This window comes from Dromiciops gliroides, chromosome 5, assembly GCF_019393635.1.
Source record: "Dromiciops gliroides isolate mDroGli1 chromosome 5, mDroGli1.pri, whole genome shotgun sequence".
NCBI lineage: Eukaryota > Metazoa > Chordata > Mammalia > Microbiotheria > Microbiotheriidae > Dromiciops > Dromiciops gliroides.
Genome location: NC_057865.1, coordinates 155413637 through 155438324, shown reverse-complemented (window position 1 = coordinate 155438324; position 24688 = coordinate 155413637). Strand labels below are relative to the sequence as shown.

Sequence of the window (24688 nt, the reverse complement as noted above, 5' to 3'; positions counted from 1 at the left end):
TATAACTTGTCTTAATTTTTTGACTCACTGTCAATGTTTTTTATATAAATGTCTATTGATTTTTAAAAATTTTAAGAGGGGGCAGCTAGGTGGCGCAGTAGATAGAGCACTGGCCCTGGATTCAGGAGGACCTGAGTTCAAATCCGGCCTCAGACACTTAACACTTACTAGCTGTGTGACCCTGGGCAAGTCACTTAACCCTAATTGCCTAAAAAAATTTAAGAAACTATTTGACTCAGTAGAAAAATAATAAAATCACACATTTTAGTAATATGATGGATCTGTTATTTCCTTATTACCTTTCTACTGAATCATGGGCAGCTACCAGTGGACCTGAGTCAGGAAGACTCATCTTCATGGGTTCGAATCTGGCCTCAGACACTTTCAAACTGTGAGACCCTAGGCACTTCACTTGAGCCTCTTTGCCTCAGTTCCTCATCTATAATATGAGCTAGAGAAGGAAACGGCAAACCTTTCTATTATCTCTACTAAGAAAACTCTAAATGGAATCATGAAGAATCAAACTGAAAAACAACTGAACAACAACAACACTGAGTCATATTTTCTTAAAATTTATAGACAAAACAATTTTTTTAAAATTATAGACAAGTTGTTAGTTTAAATTATATTATACTTATTCAATTATTTTTAAGTTTTCGCTCTTACCCAATATCATTATCAGAGCATTTTTACAAATCTGTTAATGGAACTACAATGATGAAGCAGTGAACACATAACAAATAATAGCATCATCTATTTTTCAAAAGTGCTTTTTTGTAGATAATAGGCAATTGTGAAATAAGGAACAGAATTTAAAAGTAACCATAGTTTAAAACAAAAATAGCAATATGTAAAATTCTATTTAAAATAATTCACAAATATGTGGTACCCCTTAACTTCTTTTTTTTTTCTTTTTTTTTTTTGATGAGGCAATTGGGGTTAAGTGATTTGCCTAGAGTTACACAGCTAGTAATTGTTAAGTGTCTGAGGCCGGATTTGAACTCAGGTCCTCCTGAATCCAGGGCTGGTGCTCTATCCACTGTGCCACCTAGCTGCCCCCCCCTTTAACTTCTATGGAAGAAAATGTGTAATGTTTTATAAGTAGCATAATTCAAAATCAAGTCATTTTAGATGAGTTTTGCATATTCTTCATTAGGTAATGTGGATATGATCAACAGAGTATTGCTAGATGCTGGCTTCACAAATGAGCTTGTCCAAAACCACTGGAGTAAGCAGAAAAACCTGTAAGTATTTTTTCTTTTTATATAAAATTCCATTCTTCACTTCAGTGTGGACTTTTGCTATGAAATTCTTGGCAGTAGAGCCGTATAAATTTTAGGGCTGAATTTTTGGATTTCTACATTTCCAAGAAAAACAGAAGTAACAACAGGCCTTTAGTTAACATTTGTGGATTCTTAAACACGCTCATTTTCTGTGTTATATAAAGTAGGTGTACATATACACCCAATTAAACCAAACAGAATTCTATTAAATATATAATTCTCTCTCATATCTCTTTTTTCCCCTCTGCCCTTCATTGTAGCAAGGGAGTAAAAGCTCGTTTTGTTGTGACCGATGGTGGAATTACCAGAGTATACCCCAAAGAGTAAGTCAATATGTTATCTTTTATAATGAAATAATGCGGAAGGTGCTAAGTATATTATTAGGAAGACCATCACATTTCAATGGATAGAGGACTACCTAACTATTCCTAAAACTGCTATTTCATGCCCATGCATTATCAAATTAACTTCTCTTTCCAAGAATATACAATGCCAAGACCTTTCCTAGAAATGTTTATGTTTCCTGAGTGGAATTTATTTTTGTGTAGAAAAAGTCTGAAACTACTTTTACACAAAGACTGTGCAGGTCTAGGTTATATTCAGTTATCACAGTTGAATGGAAGTTCTCACATATCTTTTAGTCATTTCAGCCCTAACTCTTCATGACCTGATTTGAGGGTTTTCTTGGCAAAGATACTGGAGTGGTTCGCCATTTCTTTCTTCAGTGCATTTTACAGATGAGGAAACTGAGACAGACAGGGTTAAGTGACTTGCCCAGGGTCACAAGTAAGTGTCTGAAGCCAGTTTTGAACTCGGGTCTTCCTGACTCCAGGCCTGGAGTTCTATTCCCTGTGCCACTTATCTGCCTACTATACAGTAAGGAATCAATCAATGGAGTTTGTACAAGCAGACTGAACATTTTATAAAATGGGCTTAATAGTTAAGGCGCTTAGGCATGATGACTCATTTTGTAATCCAAGGGAAGAGAGGAGGGAGGGAACAAGGTGGGGGGGGGGGCGGAGAGAGACAGAGACAGAGAGAATATAAAAGTTATTAAGGCAATTTTTTTTTCCTCTTTAGGGCTGGAGAAGATTGGCAAGAAAATCCAGAAACATATGAAGATAGTTTCTATAAACGGAGTCTGGATAATGACAACTATATTTTCACTGCTCCCTACTTTAACAGTAAGTTATGGAGACATAGGTCATTAAAACAGAAAAAAATAAAAAAGCATAGAGATCACCTGGTGCCACATGACTTTACAGATGAGAAAACTGAAGCACAGAAAGACTAAATGGTTTGTCCAAGTATCCACACGTAGATAGGAAGTATCAGAGCTAGGATGAAACCCTAGTTTTCTTGATTCCAAATCCGGTCCTGATTCTACTGACCTGGGTTCCACATAGCAGTGTACTGTACATACTGATGGGTCACAAAAGATTCCAAATAAAGAATTTCTGAAGAGTTAAATGTAGTGAGTAGTTAACTGACACTTTAATTAATAGGGTGAAAATGATCTGGCATTTACATTATTAACTGTCACTGCAAGCAATTAAACAGGATAATACACGTCTCAGGCTGAACTGAGAGAAAAAAATAGACTTGCTGAAGCCCTAGCATAGTTACTTCGATGTGTATTCAGCAAGGAAAAAAAGCAACATTATCTATTACAATCCACTGAATGTGTATTGACAGATTTAAATATATCTACCAGTCTCACAACTGGCCGTGTTAATATGATTTTTTTTTTCTACACCATAACCCTTTGACTTTTAGAAAGTGGATCAAGCTCCTATGAATCAGGAATTATGGTGAGCAAGGCTGTGGAGATATACATTGATGGAAAACTCCTCAAACCTGCAGGTAAGATTAAATATATATCTATATATCTATATGTGTGTGTGTGTGCATAAATTGACATAATGTCACTGAAGTTAAATGGGAAATAAAATGATAATTGGTAACTCTCTGTCCAGTATGAATGGGCAAGTCATTGCAAAGCCTAAATATATTAAATCAAATTTCCAAGTTTGGAAAGTACTATGAGATCATTGTTCCTTAAAAGGTCACCCTGTCATTCATTATGGTACATCATAGGTGAAACTGCAAATAAAATAAAATTTGACTTTGCTCTCAGGCTCCCATTTCTGTACTCTGTGATACATCTGCCCCAACTGCTTTTGATACCTAGTGTAATCCCTGATAGGTTTTGGTTTGGGGAGTTTTTTGCCCATCTTCTCTTCCTCCTATCAGACTCTATTCTCAGGAAATGCTCTAATAAACCTTTAAAATTAATGTATCACTTCTACTTAGTATAATCACCTAATCTCTAATTACGGAATTTCAACCATATTCTAGACTCTAGATGGTGGACAAGACAACACCTCTAAAATCACACCAGGCTAGTGGATGTGTACTCAATACCACTTCTGACCATAAATAAGTTTTCATTGTTTATGGATGTTTTTAGTTCATGGTACTAATTAAAACATGTAACAAATATTTAGCAATTTCCCTTGGTATAGTTTATTTCTTTTTTTTTTGTTTTTTTTTTTTTGTTTTTTGTTTTTTGTTTTTAAGTGAGGCAATTGGGGTTAAGTGACTTGCCCAGGGTCACACAGCTAGTAAGTGTTAAGTGTCTGAGGCCGGATTTGAACTCAGGTACTCCTGACTCCAGGGCCGGTGCTCTATCCACTGCGCCACCTAGCTGCCCCGGTATAGTTTATTTCTAATAGCTAATGGACCAATTCAATCAAAAAACATTTTTGAACTTTGTTTTTTAAGTGAGGAACAACCCCCCCCCCCAATACAGATTGGGAGGAGGGTGAGGTAAGTGAGGAAGGGACCTGTGAATGTACTGTTAGGGAATACAGAAAAAGAGAACTCTTATCAGTGTAGATCCAGATCTGAAGCTGCCCAGCAGCTCAGCCTTGAAGAGTTGCCCAAGGCACTAAGTTCAATGACTTGCCCAGGGTCACCTATTCTTATGAGTCAGAAGCAAGACTTAAACCCAAGTCTTCTGACTCCAAGGCCAATTCCCTATCCACCATAACATACAGCTTTATTTAACTTATTTACTCAATTGTCCAGTCAGTTGAAATGCATGAAAATGTCCTTCTGCATTGGACAATCATATACATTCCAATATAAGCAGTGGCATTTTGTTCTTGGGTATCTTTTTGAAGAGGGAGAGTCTCCATGTAATTTCTTTTAGGGGAACTCTTTGAGTGGGAAATTCAAATTGCAAATCACCAACTCATCTATAACTTACAGCCTTAGGGAACTGTCTAGGAGCATGAACTTTAGTTAGAGGGAAGATTTGAAACCAGGTTTTCCTGACTTCCAAGCACATTTGTCCTTTTAAATCAAAGTAAAATGAAAATTCCCAAGTATATATGAAATTAATGAGATTCTTATTTGCTTATCTGACAGATAATTCAGAGTGGTAATGGATAGGGAAAAGTAATAGAAGTTTTCATTTACAAACTTAATTTTTTTAATTGGAAAAAAATTATGAAAAAGAAGATACAAGGAGGATCTATGAATTGATGTGTGGACATATTTTTAATTTTTCAGTCGTTGGAATAAAAATAGATGTTGGCACCTGGATAGAGAATTTCACCAAGGCCTCAATAAGAGATCCGGTAAGAAGTTGGTTTAATGTTATAATTGGATGCTTATCAATCTTAAAAGAACAAAGGAAATTGATTAGTCCATAATCAGTGGCTAAGCTTTTTCTCTCTAGGTATTAGAATTTTTAACTAGGCAAACGATTAATACAGGGTAAAAAACATTTTTAAAAAAAGTTCCTTGTGGTAATAACATCTCGAATATCCTTGACCTAATTTTGTTGTTGTTAAGTTATTTCAGTAGTGTATGACTCTTCATAACCCAATCTGGGGTTTTCTTGGTAAAGATACTGGAGTGGTTTGTCATTTCCTTTTTTTGTTTTTTGGGGTTTTTTTGTGAGGCAATTGGTGTAAGTGACTTGCGTAGGGTCACGCAGCTAGTAAGTGTTAAGTGTCTGAGGTCGGATTTGAATTCAGGTCCTCCTGACTCCAGGGCCAGTGCTCTATCCACTGCACCGCCTAGCTGCTGCTGTCATTTCCTTTTCCAACTCATTTTACAGATGAGAAAAATGAGGCAATCAGAGTTAAATAACTTGCCCAGTGTGACATAGCTACTAAGTGTCTGAAGCCAGATTTGAACTCAGGTCTTCCTGGCTCTAAGCCCTGCTAGCTGCCCCAGACTTTGTCTAGGGATGTTTATTCAATTTAAATGTTTTTGTTATTAAAATATAGTACATATACTATTTATTAGACAGAACTACCATAAAACATTCTAGTTTCATAGTCTTCTTTTTTTTTTAGTTTTATACTAAAGAATTCAGATTAATTTGGACTCTATCATGATTGCCTATTATACTCTTTTTTTTTTATTTTTTTTTTTAGTGAGGCAATTGGGGTTAAGTGACTTGCCCAGGGTCACACAGCTAGTAAGTGTTAAGTGTCTGAGGCCGGATTTGAACTCAGGTACTCCTGACTCCAGGGCCGGTGCTCTATCCACTGCACCACCTAGCTGCCCCGCCTATTATACTCTTAATGGTGAAAAGAATTCAGATTTTTTAAAAAACCAGTGTTTCATAATAATGATAATATTTCTCTTTTTTCAGTGTGCTGGTCCAGTTTGTGACTGCAAAAGAAACAGTGATGTAAGAATACTTTTGAAATAATCATTTTTCAAAGCATGTAACCTGCTAACCTTTGTATCAACCTTCTTTAGGACAGATTTATTACCCATAGGACCAAGTCATTATAGGCAGATTTTTCTGTGAGTCTTCAAAGATAAGAATATTAGCATGGTTACGTAAATTAAGTTCTTCAATCTAGCTAATTTATCTTTTGATTACTTCTCTACTTATATCTTGTCTTCTTTTCCTTATTTGTTTTTAATATGCCAAAGGTTTGAATAAGGAACAATTAAAAAGAAACACATAGATATGAGCTATAATAACATCTTTGAGCCATTTTTTTAACTATTGATTGATGAGAACAATCTAACTAATCTCTAAGTGAATTTAATGAATACATTTTCCATCCTGCTTGACTTTATCTCTTTTTAAACCTCTTTATAAACATATTATATATTCAAACATTTTTAACTAAAGCTGAATTTCAGAGCAGAACATGATAATTAAAAGAGATTCTTAGTTGGAATGAACTTTTCAGAGATCATTTAGTATACCTCCCCATAAAACCTACCCCCACATATTTTGCAGATGAGCAAACCAAGGTAATTTCTAGTTTTACATGGAGATTATGCCTGTCTAGATCATATCAGTTACCACAATTGAAAGAAGGATATCATATTAAATTGGTGATAATCTCAACAGAAATAGAAAAGTTTGAGGAAGGAGTAGATGGGAGTAGGAAAGGTAATAAGTTTTTTTTTTTTAACCTACTGCATTTGAGAAATCTATGAGTCATCCAGGAGTTGATGCTGAACTCTACCTTAGGTGACAGATAAGGATAAGCATATAATTCTGGGAGTCATTTGGGATCAATGAACTGATGGGAATAGATGATCTCAAAAAAGATAATGTAGAGGGAGAAGAGAGCCAGTCTTAGGGATGGATTAGGGTTGGATTAGTAGAATTAAGAGTATATGAGGTACAAGAGGCCAAGGTAAGGAAAAAGAATGGGTTTAAAAGGAATAACAGTCATCAAATTTATTTAGTCATAAAGTTTCAATGATGTAAATATTTTTAAATCACAAAAAGGGTAATGGGATGCATTTTCATTCACATAAAAAACTGTTGTAATTATCTAATAATCAAAGAACCAAAAATTAAGGTTAGATGAAATAAGACCAATTAAGAACCTCTTACAATAGTCTAGTTCAAAAGTAATGCAGGCCTACATTATGGGAGAGGGCATGCAGCTGGAGAGAGTGAAATAAATGTGAGACTTTAAGAAATTAAGATCAGTAGGACCATATGACTGAATTGGTAAGAGATTTCTTAAGAGCAAAGAGTCAAGGATGAAGTGGTTGCAAATTTGTGACTAGAAGGATGATGATACTAGCAACAGAAATGGAAAAGTCTGGAAAAGGGTAAAAGATAATAGATTTGTTTTGTACATATTGACTTTAATATGCCTACAGGATGTATGGGTGCAGATGTCTCAGCAGGCATTTACAAATTAGGACTCATGTTCATGAGGGAGAGGGCAACACCATCCATATTTAAGAGTCATCTGCACAGGGATTATGATTGAAACTTGGGAACTGATGAGATCCCCAAGGGAGACAGAGCTCAGGACAAAGCTTAACAAGATATTTATAATTAATGGAAAGGAAAAAGGTAATGATGTAGCAAATGAGAATGAAAGGAAGAATCATAAAGGTAGGAGAAACAGGAGAGAGCAATGTCTCAGAAGCCAAGAGCTGAGAGTAGTAGAAAACTGTAGACAGATTAAGGAGAATAAGAACTGAGGAAAGGCCATTGGACTTATAAACTCAGAGATGGCTTGGCAAAAGCAATTTGTCAGTTAATGGGATCTGAAGCCAAATTGCAAGAGATTAAGGAGTGGAATTTTATATTCATTCAAGTTCTTAAAATATCCATCTCAGTGAATCAGAGATTTCATTACTAAGATTTTACCGCCAAGGACATTAGAGACTTGAAATAAAAATATTATACAAACTATTCCAAATTACATTATTTGTATTAGCAAAACTATGGGAACAAACTATTGGTTTACAGATTGATAAGTGAATTATGCTAAACATGTAATAGAACGTTATGACAAAAGAAATTATGAATATGAAGAATACTGAGAAATGTGTAAAGAACTAAATAAAATGATGCAAAGAGAAAAAAAGCATATCTACACAAACAAAATATCATTCATGGTCATGTTAATAAAGAAAATAAAATCCTGCAATAAAAGTTAATGAAATAGACAGAAGTGGTCACAGAAACAAACATGAATATTTTGCTTCTATCTTATCAAAGTTGATACATTTATCTTTTGTTTCAACAATCTGCGAATAACTTTAGTTACATTATTTTTTCCCTTTTTCTTTTTTTTTTTAATTTGTTTTGTCATGTATACAAATACTTTCCCAAGGAAGTTAAAACACAATTTATTTTGAAAACAAAAGAATAAAAGTCCCCCCCACAAAGCAGGATGGGCTACCTTGAGAGGTAGTATCACTATTAGCCTTTAAGTAGACTCTGGATGACCATTTCTTAAAGATGTTGCAAAAGGGTTTCCTGTTTAGGTACAGACTAAACTTTGGGGATCATTTCCAAAAACTTTGAAACTCTTTGATCCAACCTCTTACTGATTTGTAGGTATAAACTTGCTTTCCAAAATGCCAGAGAATGTACTAGATGATCTCCTGTAGTCCCTTCCAATACTAGGATTCTCTGTATACGATCAATTTCTGTATGTTGTTCAGAATCACTTGAACCAAAGAGAAAAGAGTCACTTAGGATTTTTTCCCTATTTCTATTGTCCTTATCTTTTTTATTTATTAAAATAGCTATATATGAAGGTTTAGAGGACTTTTACAATTTCACCATTGCTTGTATTTTTGTAGGTAATGGATTGTGTAATTCTAGATGATGGTGGGTTCCTTTTAATGTCAAATCATGATGAAGATACTAACCAGGTATGTATATAATGTAGATGATAGGCATACTGACTCATTTGCTCTATTGTTTAAAATTTTAAATGCTAATGCAAAATATGAAACAATATTTCTATTAGTTAAAATTTTCTTTCATAAATGATTTAAAAGTTGGCCAATTAAGAAATAAATACAAAATCCAACTTGTAATTACTATTTATACATTTGAAATTTCCACCCCAGAAGCAACTAGATGTATAATAGCTTCATGGGTATAAGTGAAAAGATTTTTAGATTGATTAGTCAACATATATATATTTTTTATTGTATATGATTCAGTTACTTCATTTACCTAACAATTGTTAAATATCATTATACCAATAATTTCCATTAATATAAAACATGCAAAGAAATTTTATCCTAGTAAAAAAATAGATTCAACAAAAACATATTCAAATTAAACAAAAACCATGTTTATCTTGATGCATGCAAAAGTTAATACAGATAGCGTTTCTATGTTTTTCTACTTCCATATGATTTTTATTTATGTTTAATTAAAATAATATTTAAAATTACATAGATAGCAATAGAAGGAGAAAAATAGCTTTAGTTTCCTTTTCATGGCAGTAAGGTAATTCTAATTTGTCAAAAGACTAAGTGCTTTAAAAGAAACATTCTCTAGTTTCCTTTCACTTTTAAATTATTGTTATTTCATTTAGTGGTTATGGTTCAGATGTCATCATTTGGCTAAGTAGTTTGAACCTAATTTCACCCTTCTTCTGTACTAGATTGGGAGATTCTTTGGAGAGATTGATCCAAGCTTGATGAGACACCTCATTAATGTGTCTGTATATGCCTTTAATAAATCTTATGATTATCAATCTGTTTGTGACCCTGGTAGTTCACCAAAACAAGGAGCAGGAAATCGTTCATCATATGTGGTGAGTAACTCTCAGATTGTTAATCAATTCTTAAAATAATACATAAGTCCAATCAAAAACAACCAAAGCACTTTGGGAAGTAATATCTTCACTTTCATTAAATGCATTGGAAAGATGCTAGATTAACCAAGTGTCCTTTTCTTCTATTTTTTTTAAGCCATCGATAGCAGATATTTTGCACATAGGTTGGTGGGCCACTGCTGCTGCATGGTAAGTGGAAACTCCATTAGTTGGAAACTCCAAGTAATAATACAAGAAGGGAATAATGGCATAACAATATGGTGTTTTTTTTAAAAAACTATCAGGGTTTTGTGTGTGTGTGTGTGTTGTTATTTGTTTTGTTTTGTTTTGTTTTTTTGCAGAGCAATGAGGGTTAAGTGACTTGCCCAGGGTCACACAGCTAGTAAGTGTCAAGTGTCTGAGGTCATATTTGAACTCAGGTCCTCCTGAATCCAGGGCCAGAATTTTATCCACTGCACCACCTAGCTATCCCCTTGACAATAGGTTTTAATAATTTTCTTAATTATGATGATTCTCTGATTATTAGTGGCTTTGTTAACAATCATTATTAAGAACTGGTGTGCCCTGAAACTACTTCCCTTGTAGCAAAATGCTCATATTTCTCCTTCCTAATTGAAGTTTACTCAATTTATTCTACTCAATGTTCTACAAGTACATTCATGCTTTGTCTCTATGTACTTTCAGCAGAACACTAGCTACATTTGGACAGCTCCCATCACCACTGCCCATAAAGCTTTCTGTGATTGATAAAGGACAATTTCGAGACATAACTTTTGTTTATACCATCTGAAAAGTCTTTTTTCTCAACTGCTCAGAGTACTGTAACAGCCACATAAATTAGTTTTCATTTATTTTCTTTAAATTGTGATATAGTAGATGTAGCATTGGACTGTTAGAGTCAGCTATTTTCATTTGAAATACTAGTATTATAAAATCAAGATTTTGCCTAATTGTTTTTATCTCTATCAACAATATTAAACTATAACAACTATAACATATAATAATTAATAGTAAACCATAATTTTTGCTACACAAAAAATTATTTTACAAATTATCGTAATGCTTATATAAACTATTAAAAAGGATAGTTACACAACTGACTAAAAAGTAGAAAGTTTCTCATCATTGCCTTTTTTCTTGGGTACATTTTGTTGAGCATATTTGATTTAATATAGCAAAACATTACTAGGCTTGTTGGGTCTCTTCTAACAAGGTATATACTGGCCAAAGGTGTTTGCCATGTTCATGCAGGATAAGCAGAACAGAAACTAAATGGAAGGATTTTATAAAGGTGGTAAGATCTGCCAGATGCTCTTGTTTGCAGATGGTATCCTGCTGATTTTATCCAGCCACTTGAACATTACAGTGGCTCCTAAATGAATCTAACACTTCTCAGAGGAGTTCAGCTTGGGAATCCAGAGAGGCAAAATGAGTATATTAGGTATGCTAATGTCCAGACTAGTATATCAAGTTGGATGTATAACCCATCAAAATCAGTTCATAAATATACAATTTTGGAAAGACAGAAACTACTTATGGACAGTGAACCCAAATGAGGAAAAGAGTGACCAGGATTGATTTCAGAGAAATGTGTCCATAATCTCAAAACAAAAACTAGCCCATCCTTTAATCACAAAAATTTTTCCAAAGACGCTACATGCAGCCCAAAATCATTAACATTAAAATCTTCAAAGAAGTAAAATCACACTAGATAATGAAAACAGTGACATAGAGCATTTTCATGAATGCAATTGTATTATTTAATTAAAATTCTATTAAAATGTGAAAGTCAGGGGGCAGCTAGTTGGCACAGTGGATAGAGCACTGGCCTTGGATTCAGGAGGACCTGAGTTCAAATCCAACCTAAGACACTTAACACTTACTAGTTGTGTGGCCCTGGGCAAGTTACTTAACCCCAATTGCCTCACAAAAAAAAACAAAAACAAAAACAAAGAAAGTCAGTTTCAATTAACTAAATTGTATTTATTGCATGTATTTTGTGAGTTGAATTATAAATTTGAATTTATACTCTAGCTGATCTAGACAAATGCAGTTAGACTGTTAATAAAGACTCTTAGGTCATACTTCTCTAATTGTTTTATGAGAATAACACTTCAATAAAAATACCCAAAAGGCATTTTTTGCTTTCCTTCACAACAATAATCAGAGGAAGGACATATCACATCAATTGTCATAAAACAGTGTCTCTGTGTCATGAAAGTTGCTATGGAAATATGAAATTTGTTTTAATAACATTAAGATCTAGATTAAGATAGTCCAACAAACTTAAGCCCTTACTAAATCAAGAAGCATTTACTAAACATCTATTATGTTCTAGGTACTGAGCTAAATGCTGGATATTCTTCCCAATAGTCTATTGTTGTTGATGTATAACATATGTTAATGTTGTTTTTTAGTCATGTCTGACTCTTTATGACCCCATGGACCATAGGACATCAGGCCCCTTTGTCCTCCACTATCTCTCAAAGTCTGTCTACATTTATGTTTGTTGTTTACATGATACTATCTCATCCTTGGGAATCCAGTTTTTCCTTTTGCCTTCAATCTTTCCCAACATCAGGGTCTTTTCCAATGAATCCCATGTTCTCATGGGATTCTCAAAGTATTTAAGCTTCAACTTTATTATTTGATCTTCCAATGAATACCATGAATTCATTTCTTTAAGTATTGACTGATTTGACCTCCTTGATGTCCAAGGGACTCTCAAAAGTCTTCTCCAGAGGCAGTTAGGTGGCGCAGTGGATAGAGCACCAGCCCTGGATTCAGGAGGACCTGAGTTCAAATCTGACCTCAGACACTTATCACTAGCTGTGTGACCCTAGGCAAGTCACTTAACCCCAACTGCCTCACCAAAAAAAAAAAAAAGTCTTCTCCAGCACTGCAAATCAAAAGTGTCAGTTCTGCAGCACTTGGCCCACCTTTCACAGCCATCCATTTGCTACTGGAAAAACCATAGCTTTAAATACAGACCTTTGTTGGCAAGGTAATGTCTCTGATTTTTAGTATGCTGTCCAGATTTGCCATGGCCTTCCTTCGAAGGAGCAAGTGTCTTAATTTCATGGCTGTGGTCATCATACGTAGTGATCTTTGTAATAACTAAAAATAAGTATCACTCAGAAAGCATGACACATGAACACATGAAAAGCAAGACACATGAATAGTGAATCTGAGTAGGCCAAAAACATTGTAAATGGGGCAGCTAGGTGGCACAGTGGATGAAGCACCAGCCCTGGATTCAGGGGGACCTGAGTTCAAATCCAGCCTCAGACACTTGACACTTACTAGCTGTGTGACCCTGGGCAAGTCACTTAACCCCCATTGCCTCACCAATAAATAAATGAAAATAAAAACATTGTAAATAAGGAATTGTGGATGTCATAAAATGCGTGATCCAAAAAGATGGGCTCATTGCAAGGCGATAGTAAAAAATTGGAAAGTTTGCATGTTCCACTGGTAGTCTTATGACATGGAGAGGAATCAAAGACTGTCCTATATCAGTAGCATTCCTTGTAATAAGGTTCAGTAAAGACATGCACAGGAATAGAGGCTATCTGAAAAGAATACTCAAGACTATTAAGATCACAGATGCATCTGAATATTAGATCTAATAAAAATTCTGTTTTTGTTTTGAAAATGTTCATTCTTTTATTATACAGGTCTATCCTACAGCAGTTGATTTTGAGTCTGACTTTTCCAAGGCTTCTTGAGGCGGGTATGTCAATGCCTATATCCTTCCTACATAGGAAATTCTTTTCTATTACAAGGTGCAGGATATCTCTTTCCCATAAATTTAAAGTGTGGTGGGATGGTACTTTAGTGGGTGGAATACTGAATTTTTCCTCATCTGCACCTAAATAAAACTTCCTTTACCTATTCTTTTCTCTGTTCTGTGAACTAGTATAATATTACCTCTATTTCAATGAGTATATATTGCTCTATAAGAAATGTTTATGGTCATATTAAAAAAATTGATGCTTTATTTGGACTACAAGTTTGCTTGAGACTATGGTGCAGCATAGCAAAAAACAAACAAAAAACCTTCAGCTACATTAAGGAGGACATATTCTGCCTTGGTCAGACAGGACAATGACAGTGACAAATAGCATTTAGAAAACAGTAAACAATAAACAAAAGTTGAGAACTATCTTTACATGTAACGGAAAAAATAAAATACCTTATATGTAAAAAAAAAAAGAAAAAAGAAAATAGTAAACAGGATGGTGAGATGCTTGATGCCATTCTATATGTCAGGAAACTTTTGAAGAACCTGGGATATGTTTACTTAGAAAAGACTGTCAGGAGCATGATAGCTAAATTCAATTCATGCGAAAGTGTGAATAGATTTATTTTACTTGACCTCAAATTTAAATGGGCTGTATATATAAGTTGAAAAGAGGCAGATTTTTGTCCAATATATGTAAAACCCACCTAACCCTTAAAGCTATACAAAAATAAATGGGTTGCTTCAAGGGAGTATTGAGTTCACCTTTCTTAGAGGTCTATAAGTAAAGGCCAGATGATTGTCTATCATGAGTCATTATAGAGGGGATTCTCATTTCGATACACTTTTTCACATGATGGCCTCAGAGGTTCCCTCCAACTCTAAGCTCCTAGTATCCGGTGAAGAATTCAGACACAACTGACCAAAACTTTTCCTCTCATGATTTTTTTTTCCACAGTGGACGTGGATGATGATGATTTTTCTACTGTGCTATCAAAGCAGAGCTGCATTACTGAACAAACTCAATATTTCTTTGACAATGATAGTAAATCATTTAGTGGGGTATTGGACTGTGGAAACTGTTCCAGGTATTTTTTTCTTCTTTATAAACTGCTGGACTAATACTCATTTTCTGAAAATTTTGTCTATCCATTGGCTCACTTTATTCTGCAGTAGAAAATAATGGAAGCAGACAGTTTTGCTTTGGGGAACTCACAATTGAGAAAGTTAACTGTATTCAATTCAAAGGAGATATTAAAGTAACCTTTGTACAAATCACCTCTGTAGGCACTGGATATGCAAAATTTGAAATGATTCAGTCCTGCCTTTAGGCAAATTTCTTCCAACTAGGGTGGAAGGTTGTTGTCCTTCCTACTGGAAGAGGAACAAAATAACATTACTATGTTGGTGTCAATGTAGTGTGTCCAGTGTGGCTGATCAGGCCAATATGAGCTCAGAAGGCTCTACCACAGGTAGATATACACAAATAAGATGATGCAAGGTGGAGAATGATTGGAGCTAGAGAGGAGGCAAGTCAGACAGAGTTCCCCCAGAAGTTTAGAACTAGGAGGACATTTTCAGCTGGGACTGGATGAGAGGAATTTGAGGACAATTTCAGGAGGCTATACAGAGGGAGTGACAACTGAACTGAGCTTTTCTTGAAAGGAGAAAATGCCCACTTCACCTCAGCTCTCTAAACTTAGAGGACCAAAGAACATCCTACAGAATTTGGATTCCCAACATTAATAACAAAAATTAAAAATAACTTCAGGTTGTTGTACTAAATAGTAAGGAAAAAAATTGTTTCCAACATTTCTCAGAGCCTGCTGTATATATGATACCAATATCAAATAAACATTCTAATCTGCATGTCTTAATTTAAGAGATTTGTGGATGCCTTTCTTAAATCATAGCATAGAAAAATAAATTAAAGTGTAATCCTTCTAGCCACATAAGCAGAACATAGAGGAGGTGGATGGATTATGTTTCCTATTTCACAAGCATTGATATTTCATCCTGTTTTATGACATGACTGTGGGGCTGGGGATGGGAGTGTGCCAAACAAAATAGTACTTAGGGACCTCTAGCCAAATAAAAGGTTAGTTATCAAGTGTGGTTCCCAAGCATTTATTTCTATTTTATTTTTTTAATAACAGAGGTAGGTTAACCAACTAAAAGGAGTGCTAGTTATAGAATAAGGAAACTATGACTTCAAATCCTCCTCCACTCACAATTACTAGCTATTTCACTAAGCTTAGTGATTCAGGCTAGTACTCATCTACTAAATCATGGGTAGATTGCCTTCTTGGGGAGACTGCCACCAACAGGAAGCTCCCCAAAATGATACAAGTACATATTTTAATCTGTTCATATTTATAAACAATTTTCTTAGAGCACAGGAAATTCAATGTATCTTTAAATATAGAGAAAATCATTTCCCTTGCTCAAAGAGTATACCTTTGGCCTTTTGGTCACATGCCTGATAAAATGAACTATATTTTTTATTTCTATATTGACCAATTAGCTCAACTTCCCTATTCTTGGGCCAAATCTCTCTCCACTAAATTATGAGAAATCATGATACATCCATTTTACTTGTGGGTGGCAAAAGCTTTTTGTAACATCCATTCCATGATTTTATAAGTGTGGACTCACCTCTGATGTAGAAATTGCCTTAAAAAATATGGCGCTGTAACTTACAATGTTAAACAGTTGTTTAGAATACATATACAAAAACTTGTTCACCATTCAAATCTTTTAAATTCATCAAGAATTTATTGAGTGCCTATTAGTTAATGATTACTGTTGCTAGGTGCAGAGATCCAAAAACCAAAAGGACATACCCTTAGTTCCTCAATTTTCCATTCTACTGGGAAGATTCAGCATGTACTCAGAAAAGTAAATGCAAAAGATACAAAATAATTGGGTTAGGATGGGGCACGAAGAGAGAAATCAGGAAAGATCTTGAAGAGGTTAGCTAAGCCTTGGAAGGAGTAAGGGGTTCCAAGAGGCAGAGGTGAAGAGGTAGAGCAACCCAAGACTGAAAGATAGCCTGTCCAAAGGCACAGCTGACAGGGATAGAATATTAAGTACAGGGAACAGCTAGTAGGGCAACTTGTTGGAAATGCATGGTGTGTGAGCATAGTATTATTTGATCAGCCTAGATAAGATAAACAAACTACGAAGAAATTTAAATGTCCATGTTTTATTTTAGCCTTGAGACAATAGGGAGCCAATGTAGCTTCTTGAATAGAAGAGGGACAGGGTGATATTCAGAGATATCCATTTGGCAGCTATGCAAAGTGTAGCTAGCAAAATGAAGATAAGGAATAACAGGATACTCAGTAGGAAGCATTTTCAATAGTCTTAGTGAGAGGTGATCCCTGTGACCTGGGGTAGTTGTGGTGTGAGTGGAGAGGGTGGGGGAGGGGAGAGGGGGAGAGGGGGTAGGGGAGAAGGGGAGAGAGAAGGGGAGGGAGGGAGGGAGGGAGGGAGAGGGAGATCTAGATCCTAGGGAGGTAGAATTGACCAGATAACACCTCTATTAAAAATAATAAGTGTGAAGCAGCTAGGTGACACAGTGGATAAAGCACTGGCCCTGGATTCAGAAGGACCTGAGTTCAAATCTGGCCCTAAGGCCACACTTGACATTTACTAGCTGTGTGACCCTGGACAAGTCACTTAACCCTCTTTGCCCTGCCCACCCCCACCCCCCCAAAAAGTTTAAAAAAAATAATAAGTGTATCAAACATATGCCCAATTTATTGGCTTGTCAGGGCAGTCACAAGCATAGTTAAAAAAAAAAAAGCCTTGGCATCTGTGTACAATTTGTATGATATATAATTAAGAGCTGAGTACCAATCTATCATCTGACACTACCCAGCTCAGAACAAGGCCTTTAAAAGTTTTATTACCCCCAAGCTATTTCTTTGGATTATCAACTAATTTAGAGTAGGGTTTCTAACTATGGTAGGTAGAGGGAATTATTTTACCCACACCCAGAATTCCCCCAGGCTTAGTACATCTCAGATTCTCTATGTATTCTCATTTAAAAAAAAAATGAGTAAATATATAGACAAAATCCTCACTTAACCAAAGAAAAAAGAGAGCATATGATAAAATTAATGGATGGTGTAAAAATTGGCAGTTAAGGAAAGAGACTATTTTCATAGTATGTGCATATATATAATGTATGTCATTTACCTGGTTAGATTAGAGAAGTAAGCATAATCTAAATTTAAGAAAATTCAGGCAGTTCTGAGCGATGTCTTAGTATTTTTCATCCTGGTTTATCTAGAAGGTTTAGCTGATGTTGGTATCATGCAAAGAGCACTCTGATAAATATCTGATCAATATTTGGTAACTGATAAATACTGCTGCTTACAACTTCTGGGCAGCTAGGTGGCATAATGGATAGAGCAATGGCCCTGGAGTCAGGAGGACCTGAGTTCTTAAATCCATTTACTAGCTATATGATGCTGGTCAAGTCACTTAACCCTTTTTGCCTCAGTTTCCTCACTTGTAAAATGAGCTAGAGAAGCAAATGTCAAACCACCCCAGTATCTTTGCCACAAAAATCCAGAATGGGGTCACAGAGTCAGACACAACTGACAACAACAAGGGGTTCAGTTGGGAAACTAAGTTTTTCAACATGTCATTTTTCTTCTAAATATAGAGAACTGAGCCAACATAGTTATTGAAAGAAAGAACATAAAATATTAAATTATGAGCCTCTGCAGGGAGGACAAATTTATTATTAAATTAACTTGTTATTAAATTAACTATAAAATAATAATTATTGGGTTTAGTAGGCATTTACACTAAAACATAAATTTTTTCCTCTCTGTTCAATAACTGAGAAGCAGCATAATGGAGTTGGCCCTTGAAGACCTGGATTCAAATCTCAACTCACATACTCATTAGCTGAGTGACCCTTGGAAAGTAACATGAGCTCTCTATGACTCAGTTTCCTTATCTGAACATGAGGGGGTTGGACCAGACCTCTGAGGTCTATTCAATTTCTAAAAACCCTTATCCTATGACCCTGTTGAATCATAGACTTCTAGGTGAAAGGTACTTTAAGGGCTCTCAAGTCCTCCTCTACCATTTAAAAGTTGAGGAACTTGAGGCAGGATTCCCACTTAGGCCTCTCTGACTCCAGATTCAGCACTCTAAGCACTAATCCATGTTGCTTTTTCTACCTTTGCTTTACTCCAGAAACCCAAGAATTCTCTGCTTAGCTTTAAGCATCACATTACTATTCTTTTTTGCCTGTACAATGAATGGTGTCCTCTCTTCCTGCTCCCTCCAATACATATAATACACACACCATCCACAAGAGAGAGCATTTTGTTCATTATTTGTAAGTTAAACAATGATTCTAAGTTCTATTTAATGAGTCATTTGCATTTCATTTTAGGATACACAACTCTAAAAATTAATCATTTGTGAAGAGTTCACAGACATCAAAAATTGTGATCATTTGAAGGAAATGCAAAAATTGAAACAAAAGTATATCAGTCTTAAAGACAGAAAGAGTTACATTTAATTTTTAGAATATAATTTTTGCCATTCTACCTCTTGTCTCTGTCATAAGGAAGAGCAGAACAGTGGAGAGCACGTTTAATTTGGAATCAGAGGACCTAGGTTCAAATCCCAACTCTATCACTGGCTATTTCTGTGGCATTGGGTATCTTGGTTCACCTTTCTGGGCCTTAATGACCTTATCTGTAAAGTGAGGGGGTAGAGACAAGATAACTGAGATCCCTATAGTTCTCAATCAGTAATCCTGTAAAAGACAGGGATAGGAATTGGACCTATGGTTGAAGTAAGGAACTCCCAAATGAAGAAACTTTATCTACTAATGTAGGCTGGCACTTTCTCTGCAACTTAAAGTCTTTTTCTTTTTTTGAGGCAATTGGGGTTAAGTGACTTGCCTAGGGTCACACAGCTAGTAATTGTTAACTGTCTGAGGTCGGATTTGAACTCAGGTCCTCCTGAATCCAGGGCCGGTGCTCTATCCACTGTGCCACCTAGCTGCCCCATGCAACTTAAAGTCTTAGAGAAATGCCTAGAATAATAATAAGTTAAGCAATTGCTCAGGGTCACACATCCAATATGTTTCTTTTTTTTTGTTTGTTGCGGTGCAATGAGGGTTAAGTGACTTGCCCAGGGTCACACAGCTAGTAAGTGTCAAGTGTCTGAGGCCAAATTTGAACTCAGGTCCACCTGCATCCAGGGCCAGTGTTTTATCCACTGCACCACCTAGCCATCCCCCAATATGTTTCTAAGGCAGGATTTAGAACCCAGGTCTTTCTACCTCTGAGGCTCCAGTTCTCTATCCACCACATCATGCTGCCTCTCATAAACCCAATAAGTCACTTGAAATTTGCAAGAAGGGAGCCTTTGGATATAGAATAGAAATTTCAAAGAGGTTTTTTTTTAATAATGAAAAGGTACTAGATCATAGCATTTGGGCATTTAAATAAACCTTCATTTAATCATAACATTTTAACTTATAATTGTAATTTTTAATATAATTGCACTTGTAATATACTTTATTGTTAATGTCATTCAGTGGACAATCAGGAGAAAACTGATAATTATGCACAAAGGTAATGGGAAAGAAATTTAGTTTATTTTTTAAAAGCTAATGAATAGATAGCATAAAATCTGGCTTAAAGTTTTGCAATGGTAGAAAAAAATTAAATCATAAATTATGTCTTTTAATTTTAAAATTCATTGTAATTAAAATTTCCATATTGATAATTTATAGCTAAATTGCCAGGTTGTGGTTACAATCAAGTTTTTGTTTGCCTTTTGTTTCTATTTTATAGTAGGCCAATTTGAAAGAGTATCGTGTATATGTTAGTGGATAAAAAATGGTATTCCTTCTACTCTAGAAATTAATGTTATTGAAGTTATTATGTAATTAAGTTTCATAAGTCAAAGTTTTATGGTTGCACAAGTGGAAAATCTTGAGTGTTATTTAACTTCAAATTATAGTGTTCTTTCCGCATGATGTTTTAAACATTTATTTTCCAGAATATTTCATGTAGAAAAGCTTATGAATACCAACTTAATATTCATAATTGTTGATGGCAAGGGGACATGTCCTTGTGATACACGGGTACTAATCCAAGCTGAACAGACTTGTATCCTTTACGGGCAGACTTCCTCATGAATTCAGACTATCTTGTATAGTAAGTTACTACAAGTACTATTTGTTGTTTGTTTTAGCTTTGATGTTAGAAAATAATTCGATTTGCTGTGAAAAGGACCTGGATTTAAATCCTGGTCCTGCTACTCCTTTCAAACTGGATATTATTATGATTATGGGTTTCAATTTTTCTCATGTATAAAGTATCATCTCTTCTAGCTCTGAATCCTGTTCCAGAAGGCAAGGTTATAAGACACAATAACTGTGTGAACCTGAGCAAGTCCAATCACTTCCCTTGACCCTCATCTCTAAAATGCAGGGGTTGGGACCCATGACTTCTAAGGTCCCTTGCAAATCTAAATGACCCTGTCATCCTAACAGTTATTTTGTTGTTATTGTTGTTGAGTTGTCTGTCATGGCCCACTCTTCGTGATTTCATTTGGGGTTTTCTTGGCAATGATAGTGGAGTGATTTGCCATTTCCTTCTCTGGCCCATTTTACAAATGAGGTACTGAGCCAAACAGGGTTGTGACTTGCCCAGGGTCACACAGCTAGTAAGTGTTTGAGATCATATCTTATCCCATGAAGATAAGTCTTTCAAGTACAGGGCTCTATCCAGTGTGCCACCTAGTTGCTCCCTAACAGTTATATCCATCCAAAAAAGGGAATGAGCTGCCTCTTAAGACAATTAGTTTATACATCATTGGACATATAAAAGCATATTCTTGATGTTATAGATGGGATTTTTCCTTTATGTATGAATTGGTTTAGAACAGAGGTATTAAACACTTGGTCTTTAGGCCATATATGGCCCAAACCAGATTAAAATGAAACTGGGAAATATTTAACAAAATAATTAAAAATAAGACATAGATAATTTTATATATTAAAACCAAGTCACTATGTGATCCCCAAGAACCCTTATGCATGGATTAATTTTCCTCATTTCTGTTTGAATTTTCTACCACTAGTCCAGCTGATTTCTGAGATCTCTTCAAACATTAAGGATTCTCTAACTATTATGATATATCATAAGGAATAGCTAATAGGTATTGAGATTTGAGGTAGCAAGGAAGACACATGTGAATTCATATAAATACCCTTTTGTCTCCTCTAGTCTTTGATCTCTCTTCAAAAATAGTTGCTGGAATGAAAGCCAAACAAATAGGGAAGATATCTTTGGTTTCCGAATCTATTCAAATGAATTAATCCTACCTATCCATTTGATTAAGCTGGTTTTGTCCCAGGTATAAAATAGATAGCATGGGGGCATCTAGATGGCACAGTGGATGAAGCACTGGCTCTGGATTCAGGAGGACCTGAGTTCAAGTCCAGCCTCAGACACTTGACACTAACTAGCTGTGTGATCCTGGGCAAGTCACTTAACCCTCATTGTCCTGCAAAAAAAAAAATGTTATCTATATTTATAAAATAGATAGCATATGACTATTGATGAAAAGTTGTCTGATTGAGGTAAGACCATTTTATTATTACTTTTAGCCACAAGGGGAGAATGAAAGCAGGTGTCACAGGTCCCATGGTTCCTATAAAGCTGAACTATTTAGAGTTTTGCAACAGGATTGAGAAGACAAAGAATGAAAGGAATGAGTACTGAGTTGAAAGACAAATGGGGGGTAATACAATGTCAGAAGAAGGAAATACAAAGGTAGGAGACTGAATTGTGATTGGAACTTTATTAGAATAAATTTAGAAATTTGAGCAGGTTTTTCATTGAATTTCTTCTCACAGGCAACATACTCTCCCATGGGAATACTCTTTCCACAATTTCTTAATATTAGTAAAATCCTAATCTGTTGGGGGGCAACAGGGGGATAATGAAGTTTGTTATAATGAGAGTGGGGGGGAGGAAGAGACTCTACTGGCTTTGGCAATAATATCAAGTTTTTTGGAAACACAATAAGGCAAGACTGGCCTAGGGTGCTATTTCTACACTACATACCACTGTATTTCATAGCAAATAGAAGACAAACCAGGTAAAATTGGGATTAAGTGACTCAATTATGACTAAAACCTTATAAAACTGTCTCCAAAACCATTAGCTTTCAGCTGGCTCATACTTTACTTTCCTTGGATTAGCTTTCCAGATTTCTTCTTGTATGCTATGGTCTAGTCAAACCCTCCTATACTTCATGTTCTTCACATGCGATATCCCCTATCTCATCTCCATACCTTTTTATAGGCTTTAGTGCACTCCCTTCTTCACCTTTGTCTCAGAATACCTAGTTTCAGACTTTTCCTGATCTCCCCTGAATCTGGTGCTTTCCCTCTCTTCCAACTACCTTGTATATTTATTTTGTATATAATTTGTATTATATAGGTACACATTGTTCCGTCTGATACTATATAACCTACTTGAAGGCAAGGACTTTTTCTGGTTTGATCTTTGAAATCCCAGCCCCTAGCACATAGTGCCTTGGAAATCTTAGGTGCTTAATTCTTGGTGGTGGAAGTAATTGATCTCTAGCATCTGTACTCACAGGAACAGCTCCTTGGTGATTTTTTTTTCTTTAAAAATATACATTTATAATGTTTCTGATCAACTGCATTTCTATTTCTTTGGGAAAAAATGCTTTCATTTTCCTTAACCAGGTTTTTTTTTAGCTGATGGGCCAGATCCTTGTGACATGGTTAAGCAACCGAGATATAGAAAAGGACCTGATGTATGCTTCGATAACAATTTGACGGTAAGCTTAAGCTGAAAAACTACTAAAATATTACCAATGATCAGTAAATATCATGAAGAATAAATGTGATGTTTCAAACAAATGTAAACTGTTTTAACTGAACTGTCTTAGCCTAATTTTTCTCATTGAACATGCTCTACTTGGTGAGATTGTTGACTTTTCATTTCAATGTATTTCATAGTTAACATAAAATTAACATTTGCTTCTTTTATCTGCATTTTCTATAAAAATTGTACTTTCATACACAAATCCTACTAATTTGGTATTGATGAATCCAGGTTAAAAATCTGATTGGATGATGACAGAAACATGTTTTTCTGCTTAACTAGAGGCATGTTAAAAATGTCACTTTCTGTGCTTGCTTCAGCAGCACATATACTAAAATTGGAACGATACAGAGAAGATTAGCATGGCCCCTGTGCAAGGATGACACAAATTCATGAAGAAAATGTCACTTTCTATAATGAATTATTGTATTTTTGATGACTGAAAATATTAGAATGCTTTTATTTTTATTTCTATTGTTATAGGGGGAAATGGGGTGGGGGGGAATGGGGTACAGGTTGGGTTATGGGTTGGGGTTCTTAGGAATTCCTCTTTAAAGAATTACACCCTCTTGCACACAAAAGCAGTTAGAATAAGATGGTAGTTTATTTAGGGGCAAGGGAAGAGAAGGGTGGGGAGGGAAACCATGAAAGAAATCCTTGGACTTCTCATGGGGAGATAGGTATGGAACGAAGCACTTGGCTCTAAGGTACCAATCTCCTCAGGCAGGAGACTGGCAGGTACTTTTATAGAAGACTGATGGGGGGAGGTGGTGACCATTTGTCTGTGGAAAGTTCCTTTAGTGAGGGAGGACCATCCCCCACTGGTGGTGGCTAGAGGAATTGGGCAAGGGGTAGTTATGGATCTCTCAAGCCATCTCTCTCTTCAGGACACAAAGGCCACAGCCACACCCAAAGTTATCTCCCCAGGGGTAAGGGAGATCAGAATGAAGGGTGGAGGCCTAAACTAGCTCCATCTGATTCTCTAGGCTTATCGGTTCTCTGGTTTAGTTTCTCAAGGAGAAGATTCCTTGGTGTGCCCCGGAGAATTTCTGGGGTGCTCTGCGCCCTCAACACTATCTTATTTCAATGTTTCTTAAGGAATTTTTATCAAGTTGAACTTATTAATTTTTTTTTATCAAGAATATAGTTTTGGGG

The 24688-nt window shown here is 35.6% G+C and overlaps 1 protein-coding gene and 1 non-coding gene across 5 annotated transcripts in view; both read left to right on the top strand.

Annotated features, from left to right (window-relative positions):
• The window catches only part of CACNA2D1 (calcium voltage-gated channel auxiliary subunit alpha2delta 1), a 720406-nt gene that overhangs the window by 682787 nt on the left and 12931 nt on the right, over positions 1-24688 (top strand). For all 4 annotated transcript variants that reach the window (XM_043965811.1, XM_043965813.1, XM_043965810.1 and 1 more), the window contains 13 exons: positions 1157-1244; positions 1544-1606; positions 2364-2467; positions 3060-3146; positions 4860-4927; positions 5956-5994; positions 8889-8960; positions 9707-9859; positions 10017-10069; positions 13558-13613; positions 14581-14710; positions 20667-20776; positions 23404-23486. In XM_043965811.1, the coding sequence (XP_043821746.1) occupies positions 1157-1244; positions 1544-1606; positions 2364-2467; positions 3060-3146; positions 4860-4927; positions 5956-5994; positions 8889-8960; positions 9707-9859; positions 10017-10069; positions 13558-13613; positions 14581-14710; positions 20667-20776; positions 23404-23486 (1106 nt within the window). The remainder of the gene's footprint in view (positions 1-1156; positions 1245-1543; positions 1607-2363; positions 2468-3059; positions 3147-4859; positions 4928-5955; positions 5995-8888; positions 8961-9706; positions 9860-10016; positions 10070-13557; positions 13614-14580; positions 14711-20666; positions 20777-23403; positions 23487-24688) is intronic.
• Positions 23841-23948, top strand: LOC122730305. The gene has a single exon (XR_006353489.1). It is a non-coding gene; the product is annotated as a U6 spliceosomal RNA (small nuclear RNA).